The sequence below is a fragment of the Salmo salar genome, chromosome ssa03, assembly GCF_905237065.1.
Source record: "Salmo salar chromosome ssa03, Ssal_v3.1, whole genome shotgun sequence".
NCBI lineage: Eukaryota > Metazoa > Chordata > Actinopteri > Salmoniformes > Salmonidae > Salmo > Salmo salar.
This window is the reverse complement of record NC_059444.1, coordinates 19,002,004-19,018,130: the sequence shown is the minus strand read 5'-3', so window position 1 is coordinate 19,018,130 and position 16,127 is coordinate 19,002,004. Positions and strand designations below refer to the sequence as shown.

Genomic DNA, 16,127 nt, shown 5'->3' with positions numbered 1-16,127 from the left:
CAAACCCGGACGATGCTGGGCCAATTGTGCGCCGCCCTATGGGACTCCCAATAACGTCCAGTTGTGATACATCCTGGAATCAAACCAGGGTCTGTAGTGACGCCTCTACCACTGAGATGCAGTGCCTTAGACTGTTGCACCACTCGGGAACCCATCCTAACCAACTGTAAACCCGATGGTTAATTGACCTAAATTTCCCAAGTCCCAACATTTGCACCACCTAATGCACCGTCATCCCTGTTAATCCCACAGGGAATGAGAAAGCTACCCATGTTCTGTCAATAATGGAGTGCTTGAGCCTTTGATAAACCCCTGATGTGGCTCTCTGCTAGACATTTCAATCCTATACAAAAATGCTACACCTAGTGGGCATGTACAATCCTTCTGGCAGGCTAACCTAGAGAAGAAAAATACATATACTAGTGACCATACAAACACTATTTCTGCTACAAACTCCACTCAGGTATTTTATTTGCAATGCTCTGTTTCCTCATCTTTTCCAGTTTCCGATGCAAAAAGAAGCAGTTATTCCTTAAATAATAAAGTAGGGGAAAAAATATTTACACAATTCCAATAAAACAAATCAATGGAACACCTAAAGCACCCCTTTCTGCATCTCGTCAACCTGCCATTTCTGTTGGAAAAAGATACATGGCATTTTAAAGTTTACAGTACATCAGCAATTTATTTGTATTATTTCTGAAAAATAAAACAGAAAAAAAGTGTTTTATATATATATATATGTACAGAACGCTCCTGAAATGTGATTCTACTCAGAGTAGAAAAGGCTTTCGGATCATTTCTGTTTTTCTATTTCATCAAGTTGATTTCTGTAGGTTTCAAGTTTTAATGGTGACCTTGTCATTAAGTTTCCTGTAGTTAGTTGTTTCTTTACCGATATGACAGGGGTCTCGAGAGACAAAGCACCCAACAGTTCATCATGTAAGTACAAGAGAGGTAAAATATGAAGAATCTCAGTCAGGGTTGACTACTGGGGGTGGAAGTGAAAGGATGGGTTTAAGGAAGCATTCAGAAGACCCCCCTCTCCCGCCCCTCTCCCGCCCCTCAGTAGCCATGGTCAGAGGCTAATGGTCAAAGGTCACAATCAGTCCTCCATTTTGTTTCTCTGTCCTCACACAGGTCCTAGAACAGCGGTAAACTGGAAGTGGAAAAAAGGAAGACAACCTTCGCTCAGAACTCCAATCAGCGGCGCCATACAGTCGGCCACATAAATTTGATGTCAGCTGATCAGCAAACACCGCGTTCTGCTGCTCGTCCTTTCCCCCATTTAATCACCAATAGAAACACTTAAACCATGCTGCACTCTCCAAAAACAAGATAGAAGAGCTGTGTTCGATCGGACATCACACGGGCGCAGCATGATACCCCACTCCTGGGGAAAAGCATGCTACATGACACCTCTACCATTGTCTCTATGCGTTTGCGTGTCATATAGTATGTTGCATAATAAAATTGTGTCTAGAACCATAAAAAGAGCAGCGTGGTGGCTTACGTTTTTCAAGAACAAAAAGTTAAAAGGGTTTTAAACGCAATGACCATAGTAGTTATTCCACGCGTATACACAAGCAAAATCCGGCAGAATAATTTCAGGTTTATTTCATTTTCGGCGGACACTCGCCATCACAAAACAGGGAAAAAAGAGATAATGACGAAGCGAGAGTGAGAGAAAGAGAAAAAGAGAGAAAAGTGATTGTATGTTCCGCTCTCAATAGCCTCGTTGAGGATCGGTATCAATCCGCAACATTAAAGAGCCATAGAGTCCAAATCCCTCCATGGCCCCCCTTGCAATACCCCTCCCTGGCCATAGAGGAGTGGTTTTAGAGAGGCCGTTTAGTCTTTGTCGGACTCTTCTTCGGCATCACGGAGCCAGGTGAAGAAGGCGGTGACCGACTTGAGGGCCACACCCTTTCCAGTCTGCTCGGCTGGGTCTTTGCTGGACTCCCACCTGTAAAAGGCCTCCTCTTTGATCACGTCCTCGTCGTAAAGCGTGTCAAAGAACATCCGCAGCAGATCTAGTGAAGGGAGGGTGACAGGAAGAGATGATGGTTAAGCTTCATTATCATGACTCACGAACAATGATAGAGAATAGCCACAACACATTAGATAGGCAGACAAAAGCATATCAATATACCCTCCACCCCATTTCTTACTCACACAAACCACCAAAGCTCCTTTTACACAAAAATAAAGTATATATATATATTTTTTTTTTTATAAGACTAGACAGTTGTCTGGAATGTGAAAGAAAAAATCAAACTCTACACAGAATGTGAAGAAAGTGCCAGGATGTGGATATTCACTATAAATAAACATTATAATGGAGGTTGTGAGCCTCCTGAGTGACGGTCTAAGGAACTACATCACAGTGCTTGAGGTGTCACTATAGACCAGGTTATTGGCCCACCGTCGTCTGGGTTAGGGGAGGGGATGTCCTATGGAGCTCTAGCGACTGCTTGTGGCGGGCCGGGCGCAGTGCACGCTGACTTCGGTCGCCAGCTGTACGGTGTTTCCTCCGACACATTGGTGCGGCTGGCCTCCGGGTTAAGTGAGCAATGTGTCAAGAAGCAGTGCGGCTTGGGAGGGTCGTATTTCGGAGGACACACAGCTCTCGACCTTGGCCTCTCCCGAGTCCGTAGGGGAGTTGCAACGATGAGACAAGACTAACTAACAATTGGATATCACGAAATTGGGGTGAAAAAAGGGTAAAAGTACAAAAAAACATACAAACAAATGGAGGTTCTGTATCTGAGCTGGTGATTGGCTGGGTCAGAAGAGACTACAGCCAATGAATAGGCAAAGATGTTTACTCTACGAGCACTCTAGCACACCAGGACAATGGGGTTGTAAAGGCGTGACTCTAGCCTCGCTATCCACATTCAGACACACCCTCACAGAACTGAGGTGAGCGACACTGCGGTGCTGTACTCACTGGCCGGTTGCTCCATGTGTACCATGAGGGCCTGGAGGGCATAGAGGGCCTGCAGTTCCTTCTTCTCGTCACTCAGGTACCGCTGCAGCAGCTTGGCCCTCTGGGTAATCTGCTCCACGTCCACCTTGTATGGGTTCTCACCTGGACGGAGGGAAGCAAGGAGAGAGGGAGAGTGAGTGACTAGAGAAACTAAGTCATAGTTACAGGGTTGCCGGTGTGATTGCAGGGTACAGTGAAAGTCGAAGGCTCCGAGCGCTAACATGCAGGACTAAGTGACATACGAAGGGAGAAAGGATGGATGTGTTTTTCCTCCTTTTCTTCTTAGTCGCCAACCAGTTAACCCTTTTCTTAGGGATATTAACCCAAAGTTAGACTGGCACAAACTACCAACACTCATTCTACACCCAACTAGATACCCTCATTGCCAATCAGATGTAGATATCAGCAACTGAGGATAGAACCAGAAAATGGAAACGTTCTGGCACTGCAGACAAAGCACTGGACTTTATGTCCCTCCATAACACAGAGTACAGAAGACAGCGTGCGTACCAAGGAAGGAGGTTGGCATTGTTAAGCTATGCAAACAGAAGGGCCTGAGATACGGGCTCGGACTGCATACTCACATATAACGGCTGACTGGCAAATGGATGTCATCAGAGTGCGCACAAACTGGTTGGTGGACGTCTGCTGTTCGTCCAGGTTGGCCTGTAGGTGAGGTGATAAACAGTTACCACACAGAGACTGGTTTCCCAACAGTAAAATGATGGTGTCTAGAATGCAAATCAAACTCATTCAATTTACCTGTTGATACTCAGACAGTTGCATACGCACACACACCCCCCCACACGGACACACACACACACACCAGGACACACACACACACACACACACACCAGGACACACACACCACCACACGGACACACACCCCCCCACACGGACACACACACCACGACACACACCACGACACACACCACGACACACCAGGACGGACACACACACACACAGGACCGACACACACACACACACACCAGGACGACACCGGACGGACACACACACACACACACACACACACACACACACACACACACACACACACACGACGGACACACACACACACACACACCAGGACACACACACCAGGACACACACACCAGGACACACACACCAGGACACACACACACACATACGGACACACACGGACACACACACACACACACCCACCAGGACACACCCACCCACCCACCCACCAGGACACACCCACCCACCACAGGACACACCCACCCACCCACCAGGACACACCCACACACACACACACCCACCCACACACACACCAGGACACACCCACCCACACACACACCAGGACACACACACACACACACACACACCAGGACACACACACACACACACACACACACACACACCAGGACACACACACCAGGACACACCCACCAGGACACACCCACCAGGACACACCCACCAGGACACACCCACCCGGACACACCCACCCACACACACACCACACACACCAGGACACACCCACCCACACACACACCAGGACACACCCACCCACACACACACCAGGACACACCCACCCACACACACACCAGGACACACCCACCCACACACACACCAGGACACACCCACCCACACACACACCAGGACACACACACACACACACCAGGACACACACACACACACACGGACACACACACACACCAGGACACACACACACACCAGGACACACACACACACACCAGGACACACACACACACACCAGGACACACACACACACCAGGCACCAGGACACACACACACACCAGGACACACACACACACCAGGACACACACACACACCAGGACACACACACACACCAGGACACACACACACACCAGGACACACACCCACCCCACCAGGACACACACACCCACCCCACCAGGACACACACCCACCCCACCAGGACACACACACCCACCCCACCAGGACACACACACCCACCCCACCAGGACGGACGGACAGACACACACGCACTAGGACGGACGGACAGACACACACACACACGCACTAGGACGGACACACACACGCACTAGGACGGACACACGCACGCACTAGGACGGACACACGCACTAGGACGAACACACACACACACCAGGACGGACACGAGAAGACAGACCTCGACCCAGTCTCTGATGCGCTGGTTGTTAGCCTTGTCCTGGATCAGTCTGTCGAGCTGTTTGCTAAGCTCCTCCCCACTCATGGGCTTCTTCTGATTGGTCCCATCTGACTTCTCCCCCAGGGTAAACTCCATTTTCTGTTAAGAGAACACACCATAGGATGACATTAAGAACACCATCTCTATGGAACACACACTCATAGAACGAGACAGTAAACCCATCAACTTTTCTTTACCAAATCAAAAACTGTTTCCTCTCATTTATAAAGGACAGTCATATTTTCAGTCGTCCATTCTTAAATGGCACAGATTGCGTGGCCCCAACTAAACATTTCATTAGCAAATATTTACAACAAATCAGCGATTAACCCATTTTCCCCCGCTGACCTGTTCAGTCACAAACTTGTTGACATCCTCGTCCTCTGGCAGGAAGTCTCTCCAGTTGAGCCCCGCCTCCGTCCACATACCGCCCACCTTCTTATGGGTCTAACGCAGAAACAATATTTCTATACACACACAGCATACAAAACATAAGGAACACCAGCTCTTTCCATGATTTAGGCTGACCAGGTGAATCCAGGTGAAAGCCATGATCCCTTACTGATGTCACTTGTTAAATCCACTTCAATCAGTGTAGATGAAGGGGAGAAGACAGGTTAAAGGATTTTTAAGCCTTGAGACATGGATTGTGTATGTGTGCCATTCAGAGGGTGAATGGGCAAGACAAAAAATGTAAGTGCCTTTGAACGGGTTTGGTAGTAGACACACAGGCTTGACTGTCAAGAACTGCAACGCTTCTGGATTTTTCATGCTCAACAGTTTCCCGTGTATCAAGAATGGGCCACCACCCAAAGGCTATCCAGCCAACTGTGGGAAGCATTGGCGTCAACACAGTTCAGCATCCCTGTGGAACACTATCTAAACCTTGTAGAGTCCATGCCCTGACGAACTGAGGCTGTTCTGGGGCAAAAGGGGGGTGTTCCTAATGTTTTGTACATTCAGTGCCTTCAGAAAGTATTCATATCCCTTGACTTATTTCACATTTTGTTGTGTTATAGCCTGAATTCAAAATAGATTAAACAGATGTTTCTCACCCATCTGCCATAATGCCAAAGTGAAAACATGTTTTTAGAAATTCTAGAAATTCTAGCAAACAAATTGATTGAAAATGAAATAGAAATCTCATTTACATAAGTATTCATACCCTTGAGTCAATACATGTTAGTCACCTTTGGCAGCAACTACAGTTGAGTCTCAAAGAGCTTTGCACATCTGGATTGTACAATATTTGCCCATTATTCTTTTCAAAATTCTGCTCTGTCAAAACTGGTTGTCAATCATTGCTAGATTTTCAAGCAGATTTAAGTAAAAACTGTAGCTCAGTCACTCATGAACATTCACTGTGTTCTTGGTAAGCAACAGTGTATATTTGGCCTTGTGTTTTAGGTTATTGTCCTGCTGAAAGGTGAATTCGTCTCCCAGTGTATGTTGGAAAGCAGACTGAACCAGGTTCTCCTCTAGGATGTTGACTGTGCTTAGCGCCATTCTGTTTATTTTTTATCCTGAAAAACTCTCCAGTCCTTTAGGATTACAAGCATACCCATAACACATTTTATTGAGGAGTAACTACAACGTTGTTGATCCATCCTCAGTTCTCCACTCACAGCCATTAAACTCTGGTACTGTTTCAAAGTCACCATTGATCTCATGGTGAAACCTCGGAGCGGTTTCCTTCCCCTCCGGCAACTGAGTTAGGAAGGACGCCTGTATCTTCGTAGTGACTGTGTATTGATACACCATCCAAAGTGTAATTAATAACTGCACCATGCTCTAAGGGTTATTAGCTTTTTTTTTGTACCCATCTATCAATAGGTGCCCTTATTTGCAAGGAATTTTTTACTCCTGAACTTATTTAGACTTGCCATAACAAAAGGGGTTGACTACTTAGACTCAAGACATTTCAGCTTTACATTTTTTATTAATAAAAATATAAATACAAAAAATTCCACTTTGACATTATGGGGTAGCATGGCCAGTGACAAAAATCTCAATGTAGTACATTTTTTATTCAGGCTGTAACAACAAAATGTGGAAAAAGTCAAGGGGTGTGAATACTTTCTGATGGCACTGTGCGCGTGCGTGTGTGTGGTCTACACATACAGACAACTTAAAATATGCACAGTGCACCATTCATGGACATGTTCACACACTCATTTCAAACACATACAATTGATACACATACAAAGTTGTACAAAATCACACCATCCATCTGGTACAGGGTTCTTCAACCCTGTTCTTGCAGAGCTACCGTCCTGTAGGTTCACTACAACCATAATCTAGCGCACTGGATTCTAATAATCAGCTGGTTGATAAGATGAATCAGTTTAGTTACAACTGGGGTTGGATTGAAAACCTACAGGAGGGTAGCTCTCCAGGAGCAGGGTTGGATTGAAAAGCTACAGGAGGGTAGCTCTCCAGGAGCAGGGTTGGATTGAAAAGCTACAGGAGGGTAGCTCTCCAGGAGCAGGGTTGGATTGAAAAGCTACAGGAGGGTAGCTCTCCAGGAGCAGGGTTGGATTGAAAACCTACAGGAGGGTAGCTCTCCAGGAGCAGGGTTGGATTGAAAACCTACAGGAGGGTAGCTCTCCAGGAGCAGGGTTGGATTGAAAACCTACAGCAGGGTAGCTCTCCAGGAGCAGGGTTGGATTGAAAACCTACAGGAGGGTAGCTCTCCAGGAGCAGTGTTGGATTGAAAACCTACAGGAGGGTAGCTCTCCAGGAGCAGGGTTGGATTGAAAACCTACAGGAGGGTAGCTCTCCAGGAGCAGGGTTGGATTGAAAACCTACAGGAGGGTAGCTCTCCAGGAACAGGGTTGGATTGAAAACCTACAGGAGGGTAGCTCTCCAGGAGCAGTGTTGGATTGAAAAGCTACAGGAGGGTAGCTCTCCAGGAGCAGGGTTGGATTGAAAACCTACAGGAGGGTAGCTCTCCAGGAGCAGTGTTTGAGAGCCCTGATCTAGTATAATACACATGGCGTTCACACAGACACTCACCATTCCTTTGCAGAGTAAGTTGAGGATGTGCACCAGCAGCACACCGGCCTTACGCAGGGGAATCAGGGGCTTGGAGATCTCTCTGTAGACACACATACAGCAGCAAGGTTATTGGGCATTCTCTTCAAGTGGAACTGACAGCGTTTTAACTACTTTGCAGATATGAAACAAACAGACAATCATAATCAGCCAAAAATATCAAATTCCCAATGTATGCTACAAAACCAACTTCATGAGAGGTTTGACTCAAAATGTATAATTAATTACAAATTCACCAATAAATATCTTGGAAATCCAACAAATATTGCTATCAGGTTGTAAATCCCATCTGCCCTGGTACACTGTTAACTTCCTCTAGCCATTCAGGATGCACTGTTTCAGGTTCAATGGCTCAATATTTTGGACAAAAAGGGACGAAAGTAACCAGGGCTGGGAATGTCAATACAATCAAACTAGCATAGGCAGGCAATGATCACAAGTCAGTTATAACATGGGCAATAGGCTAGCTTATGTATTTATGTAGCTATTTATTTAGCAACCTAAAAACACAGAGCCTAACGTTAGCTAGCTTGCTGCTGGGAGGATGTCATTGGACGAGTGGGTGAGTGGCTGCCTTTTCCCCCCATATTGTTTTTCTGAGGCTACAGCTAGAGATGTAGGTGTCATGTGGTAAGCTAGCAAAGTAATTCACATTTCTTGCCATCTAGCTATACTGAACTTGAACATTTGTACAAACTACAGCAATTACATTTGGATTTTATTTTTTACTTTGGCTATTTTAAATGAAATCTCATATGTCAAAATAAAACTTAAATAGCGTCCACCCTGTATCACCGCACAATCTACAGTAATTACATTTGTATTTAACTTTGGCCTTTTTCTATGAATTTTCTTTCATATGTAAAAAAATAATAATATTGCATTGATGAGGTCCCTGAACCAATAACAGTTGGTTTAATTCATGCAAGTGATATGGGGTGGAAGCTATTGAAGTATTTTTTATACATTAAGAAAATACATTCTTTGAAAACAGTCAAAGTAAAAAAATAATAGCAATTGCCGTAGATTGGACAGGCGAGGTCCCTGAACTACTCATGGAAGCAATTGAAGTTCTCTGTAAAGTGAATTAAAATGTCAAAACATTTATTGCTGTGGATTCCAGAGCAGAGGTCTCTGAACAAAGTCATATTTATTTGAGAGCTATATGTCATGTAGGCGTTGCAGTTTTAAGATGGTCCCTTAACCCTCGGAGCGTAGGAGAGCAACATTTTAGCTACACTTCACCTCCAAAAAGAAAATATGACATCGAATTGCAAAAACAAGGGGTGTAACTTGTTTGCTATCGTCAGCCGATTCAGAATGCCATTTATATAATTCTTGTACTTTACGTTAAAGAGGTATTAATGAGCAATGTCCGAATCTTTAATATACAGCTAACTACACCACACTTTGACAGGGCAGATGCAGAATGGAGAGCAGGCTATGATTCTCCATCGTTCATCAGTCCAACTACAACCCTGAAAACATTTGAGGCTTTATCTACTGTTCCCTCGGTAGATTTTAGCTTATCTCGCTTTGGCTAAGAGTTGTTGCACAGGTAACTGAGGGAGAGCGCCTACCTTTTCATGGTTGTTCGATCAATATTGACTGTTAAAACCCCAAATGTAAGAGGACTCCCATGTGGTACTGACATATTTGCATAAGTCCATTCAGTTGTATTCTGTGGCTTTTAGCTAATGCGTTCTAATGATATAAAGTCACGCTGTTGCTACTGCCTGTAAACACACAGTCCAGTTCAAAGTGAATGATGGCAGCCCCTATTGCCTGTAAACACAGTCCAGTTCATAGTAAATGATGGCAGGTCCTACTGCCTGTTAACACACAGTCCAGTTCAAAGTGAATGATGACAGCCCCTACTGCCTGTAAACACACAGTCCAGTTCAAAGTGAATGATGGCAGCCCCTACTGCCTGTTAACACACAGTCCAGTTCAAAGTGAATGATGGCAGGCCCTACTGCCTGTTAACACACAGTCCAGTTCAAAGTGAATGATGGCATGCCCGTGTAAGTAGCTTCATTTGTCGCTAGAATCTTTTACCAATAGAAGTCGCTGGAAGGGTCTGAAAACTTGCTAAATATTGTAGGCAACACTTGCCGTGTGTCAAATGGCTTATCAGCATATAAGCCTACTGTAGCTCTGATTGGCTATGGCGCACCAGTCTGCGTAGACTCTGGTCCTGGACAAGACAGATGTTTTTATTAGGTTTTATTTACTGCAGTGTCAATTAATTGTCCAAACACAGGTCAGCTATCCCATTCAAGATTGCTATAGAATGTTCACAAATTCCTAACTATACGTCATTCCTGACATTCTATGAATTTATGAAAACGTGAAAAATACCATCTCGTCAGATAACTATTCATCAATAAGTGAAGCATCAGTCAAAGCCTTCTGGCATCAACACTTATATGACAGTGACCTCCAGAGTTTGGGCCTACGCGGCCTATAAAGCCTGGGCCTCACCTGAAGAGCTGTCCCATGGGGATGCCTCCCTCGTGGAGCATGGGGTTGATGAGCTCAGACAGGTATTGCCAGATGTGGGGGATGTCTATGGCCATGTCCTCAGCCACCTCCAGGATCTCTTGGAGCCTATGATGAAAACACACAACCAGGTAAAAACCTTACTCATAGCATACACACATACATTGACCCTTAGAGATTATTTTCTCTAACAAGCACACAGTACTTTTGTGGCACTGCTCTGTCGACACCCAATAGATATAGGAGTTTATCAAAATTGGGTTTGTTTTCAACATTCTTTGTGGGTCTGTGTAATCTGAGGGAAATATGTGTCTCTAATATGGTCATACATTTGGCAGGAGGTTAGGAAGTGCAGCTCAGTTTCCACCTCATTTTGTGGGCAATGGGCACATAACCTGTCTTCTCTTGAGAGCCAGGTCTGCCTTGAGAGTGGCCTCTCTTAATAGCAAGGAAATGTTCACTGAGTCTGTACATAGTCAAAGATCTCCATACATTTTGGGTCAGTCACAGTGGTCAGGTATTCTGACACTGTGTACTCTGTTTAGGGCCAAATAGCATTCTAGTTTGCTCTGTTTTTTTGTTAATTCTTTCCAATGTGTCAAGTAATTACCTTTTTGTTTTCTCATGATTTGGTTGGGTCTAATTGTGTTGCTGTCCTGGGGCTCTGTGGGGTCTGTTTGTGAACAGAGCCCCAGGACCAGCTTGCTTAGGGGACACTTCTCCAGGTTACTCTCTCTGTAGGTGTTGGCTTTGTTCTGGAAGGTTTGGGAATCACTTCCTTTTAGGTGGTTGTAGAATTTAACATCTCTTTTCTGGATATTGATAATTAGCAGGTATGGACCTAATTGTGACTCGTTTCAGGAAACTAGGCGTATGTCGGGCATAACTACTTCACAGGAGAGGCATTTGAACGTGAACGTAATTTTTTTTTAAATCAAAATGTTGCTATTGGCAGAAATGCCTTCTGGAACATGTGAACTTTCATGTGCCTCAATAACAAACTTGTATGCCATCTGTAAATACTAATAAAATTGTTAAATTACGAGCCTAGTTGGTTTAGCCATGGAATAAAGACCACAACCTTCCCGCTAGACATGATTGGCTGAGATAACGAGTGGGCTGGACATGCCAAGAGACGAGCTCAGATTGGTCTGCCGTGTAGCAGGCTTCTGCCTAGAATATGAGCTGGTCAGTATGTGTAGGTAATCCTTTCTAACGCAGCTTTTAGGAAATATAACACGTAGTAAAACTGCATAAGTGTTGCTCTCCACTTTCTGGAGTACCGAGTTTTGAAATCAGTGGAATTAGAATATGATAGCTAAGAAGGAGAAAATTCTGGTGTTTGATTGCAAATATGCAGACGGAGTCGAACACACAGAAGGCTGTGTTGTATAAAACACCTGTCTCCAGATTACATCTTCAAACTAAGGGCAACCATGACAGAGAGGGAGAAGCATCCATCCATGTATACGGCTAAGAGAGTCTAACTGGCTACATTTTCAGATATTACACGTTTCTAATTTTGACAGAAAGTGGTTCTCTTTTTAAGTTAGTGTACTGTTAGCTAGCTAGCTAACGTTACATGTATGATCTGTGTAGTAATATTATTCGTATCTCAGAGTCATTTGCATTGCTAGTTATAGCCTAATGTTAGCTAGCTAGCTAACATTGAACCTGCTTGGTTAGCTAACTGCAGATTCATGCAGGGTAGTAACATGAGTTGGGATTATGGTTCATTGTTTAGAAACAGAATGGCACACAGGCTAACTAATGCTACCGATCACAAAGAGATTTGATATGCTAGTTCTGAACGTCACATGCTAATGTAAAAAGCTGTTTTTTTATATAAATATGAACTTGATTGAACAAAACATGCATGTATTGTATAACATAATGTCCTAGGATTGTCATCTGATGAAGATCATCAAAGGTTAGTGCTGCATTTAGCTGTGGTTTGGGTTTATGTGACATTATATGCTAGCTTGAAAAATGGGTGTCTGATTATTTCTGGCTGGGTACTCTGCTGACATAATCTAATGTTTTGCTTTCGTTGTAAAGCCTTTTTGAAATCGGACAGTGTGGTTAGATTAACGAGAGTCTTGTCTTTAAAATGGTGTAAAATAGTCATATGTTTGAGAAATTGAAGTAATAGCATTTCTAAGGTATTTCAATAACGCGCCACAGGATTCCACTGGCTGTTACGTAGGTGGGACGATTTCGTCCCACCTACCCTAGAGAGGTTAAAATCAATCTAGATGGTATTTTTAACGTAAACTTGCGATAATATTCCAACCGGACAATAGCGTATTCATTCAAGGAGAAAAAGAAGGAACGGCGCGCTCGCGTGACTGCGCATATCCAATCCCTTTGTCCACAGGCAGTCCACTCAGAAACTGAGCTCCTATTATCTGCCCAGTAACAGGAGAAGGCTGAAACAACTTTCTGAAGGCTTTTGACAGCCAATGGAAGCCTTAGGAAGTGCAAAGTAACCCCACAGATACTGTATTTTCGAAAGGGACGAGAAAGAAGAACTACAATTCTCAGATCCTCCACTTCCTGGTTGAATTTTCCTCAGGTTTTTGCCTGCCATATGAGTTCTGTTAAACTCACAGACACCAGTCAAACAGTTTTAGAAACTTCAGAGTGTTTTCTATCCAAATCTAATATGCATATTCTAGTTTCTGGGCCAGAGTAGTCACCTGTTTAAATTGGGTACGTTTTTCATCCGGCCGTGAAAATACTGCCCCCTAGCCCAGACAGGTTAATAAAATACCAGTCATCACATTTTACATTTTAGTCATTTAGCAGATGCTCTTATCCAGAGCGACTTACAGTAGTGATTGCATACATTTCATTTAATTACATGCATTTTTTTTTTTGTACTGGCCCCCCGTGGGAATCGAACCCACAACCCTGGCGTTGCAAACACCATGCTCTACCAACTGAGCCACAGGAAAGCCAATTAATGATAGTCACGTCACGACAATTGGCTCTGGCTATCTACTCCGATTTCAGAGCACTCTCGTCTAACTGACTAATTTACAAACGCTCAACACCCGTGCTCTCCCCCCTCGCCACCCCTTTCTCCCTCCCTCCCACCCAGCTCTCTCTCCCTCCCTACCCCCCCCGCTCTTCCCCTGAGCCCCCCAGTCTGTCTCTCTCTCTCCCCTTACCCCTCGCTCTCCCCCTCTCCCCAGCACACAACCTGGTCTATAGGGAAGTACTACACATACTCTCCTTACCCTTTGTAGTACTCTGTTGTGGGCAGGATGCCAGCCTTGATGAGCTGGTGCAGCAGCAGGCCCATGCGTTCTCTGGCGATGGCGCTGCGCTCCAGAGTGTTCTCCAGACCGTTCCGCACAAACACAAAGAGCAGCGGGGCGCTGTTCAGCTCCACTACACACTGCAGCGCCTCCTACAGGGCCGGAGGGGGAAGGACAGGGGTTTAGTATATGGCAGTTAGCTTTACTATGGCCTCCAAATGTGTGTGTATCTTTGTCCCTGACATGAAACTGATGGTGCGTGAGTGAGCATGTCATTGATATGGGTGTGTCTGTGTGTGTGTGTATACCTTCATGTCGTTGAGGTGGAGGTACTCCTCGATGATGGCGCTGGACTTCTTCTCCAGCTCCTCCTCGGTCATGGCCAGTCTGGTCGGAGCGTCGGGGGGAGGGGTGGGGGCTGTCACACACAACATAGTTATATTAACACAAACTAGTATATACTAACACAGACAATTATACATAACCACACAGTTATACACTAAGAGTGTATAAATGTATCCAATGTGAGCGCATGCGTGGATATGTATGCGAAGGCAGTGTGTCAAGTAGCATGTGTTGTAGCATGTGCATGCAGTCTGTGTGTATAATCTCCTACCAACAACCTCTTTGCTGGGAGCCCTGTCCCGGCTACGGCTGCCTCCCCGGCTACGGCTGCCTCCCCGGTCTCTGTCGTCAGTCATGCTGGCTACGCGCCGGACGGGGGGTTCCGTAGGGGTGCAACAATCGCCCCTACGCTCCTCTGTCTCACGGCTGAAGCTGCGCTTAGTGATAGTGGGGCAGGCGTCGCGACTGCCGCTACGCTCGTCACGACTACTGTCGTGCCGCTCGAAGCGGTCGAACCTGTCCCGGTCACGACTGGAGCTGGACCTACAGAGGGGGGAGAAAGAGAGCGTTACGAGAGAGAGGGGGGAGCGTTTCGAGAGAGCGAGTGTTACGAGAGAGCGAGAGAGTGCGCGTTACGAGAGCGCGCGTTACGAGAGACAGGGGGGAGAGAGAGCGCGCGTTACGAGAGACAGGGGGGAGAGAGAGCGCGCTACGAGAGACAGGGGGAGAGAGAGCGCGCGTTACGAGAGACAGGGGGAGAGAGAGCGCGCGTTACGAGAGACAGGGGGAGAGAGAGCGTGCGTTACGAGAGACAGGGGGAGAGAGAGCGCGCGTTACGAGAGACAGGGGGAGAGAGAGCGCGCGTTACGAGAGACAGGGGAAGAGAGAGCGCGTTACGAGAGACAGGGGGGAGAGAGAGCGCGCGTTACGAGAGACAGGGGGGAGAGAGAGCGCGCGTTACGAGAGACAGGGGGGAGAGAGAGCGCGCGTTACGAGAGACAAGGGGGAGAGAGAGCGTGCGTTACAAGAGAGAGGGGGGAGAGAGAGCGCGCTTTACAAGAGAGGGGGGGAGAGAGCGTGCGCGTTACATTTACATTTAAGTCATTTAGCAGACGCTCTTATCCAGAGCGACTTACAAATTGGTGGAACAACCACTTTACAATAGTGCATCTAAATCTTTTAAGGGGGGGGGGGGGGTTATCCTATCCCAGGTATTCCTTAAAGAGGTGGGGTTTCAGGTGTCTCCGGAAGGTGGTGATTGACTCCGCTGTCCTGGCGTCGTGAGGGAGCTTGTGCCAGAGCAGCGAACAGTTTTGACTGGGCTGAGCGGGAACTGTGCTTCCGCAGAGGTAGGGAGGCGAGCAGGCCAGAGGTGGATGAACGCAGTGCCCTTCTTTGGGTGTAGGGGAGGAGAGCGTTACGAGAGAGAGGATGGAGAGAGCGAGCGTTACGAGAGAGAGAGGGGGCAGAGAGAGCGTTACGAGAGAGAAAGGGGGAAGAGAGAGCGTTACGAGAGAGAGAGGGGGAAAAGAGAGCGTTACGAAAGAGAGAGGGGGAAAGAGAGCGTTACGAGAGAGAGAGGGGGAGAGAGAGCGTTACGAGAGAGAGGGGGGAGAGAGCGTTACGAGAGAGGAGAGAGCGTTACGAGAGAGAGAAGCGTTACGAGAGAGAGGGGGAGAGAGCGTTACGAGAGAGAGGGGGGGAGAGAGCGTTACGAGAGAGAGGGGGGAGAGCATTGAGGGAATAGGCGAGAGGAGAGAGATGAAAGAGGAAAGGAACGAGGGAGAGAAATAGAAGAGATGGG

General features: G+C 46.3%; 1 protein-coding gene, 1 non-coding gene and 1 pseudogene across 18 annotated transcripts in view; all 3 read right to left on the bottom strand.

Annotated features, from left to right (window-relative positions):
* Window positions 1-454: 454 nt before the first annotated feature.
* Window positions 455-16,127, bottom strand: part of LOC100380746 (eukaryotic translation initiation factor 4 gamma 1) — a 58,328-nt gene continuing 42,655 nt past the window's right edge. For all 17 annotated transcript variants that reach the window (XM_045714595.1, XM_045714600.1, XM_045714605.1 and 14 more), the window contains 10 exons: window positions 14,595-14,866; window positions 14,287-14,396; window positions 13,958-14,130; window positions 10,698-10,823; window positions 8,175-8,256; window positions 5,508-5,606; window positions 5,121-5,258; window positions 3,574-3,655; window positions 2,951-3,091; window positions 455-2,033 (listed from right to left, as the gene is read on the bottom strand). In XM_045714595.1, coding sequence (XP_045570551.1) covers window positions 1,852-2,033; window positions 2,951-3,091; window positions 3,574-3,655; window positions 5,121-5,258; window positions 5,508-5,606; window positions 8,175-8,256; window positions 10,698-10,823; window positions 13,958-14,130; window positions 14,287-14,396; window positions 14,595-14,866 — 1,405 coding nt within the window. In that variant the 3' untranslated portion in view covers window positions 455-1,851. The remainder of the gene's footprint in view (window positions 2,034-2,950; window positions 3,092-3,573; window positions 3,656-5,120; window positions 5,259-5,507; window positions 5,607-8,174; window positions 8,257-10,697; window positions 10,824-13,957; window positions 14,131-14,286; window positions 14,397-14,594; window positions 14,867-16,127) is intronic.
* Window positions 2,759-2,889, bottom strand: LOC123741956 (small nucleolar RNA SNORA3/SNORA45 family). The gene has a single exon (XR_006769479.1). It is a non-coding gene; the product is annotated as a small nucleolar RNA SNORA3/SNORA45 family (small nucleolar RNA).
* Window positions 3,385-3,511, bottom strand: LOC123741939 (uncharacterized; annotated as a pseudogene).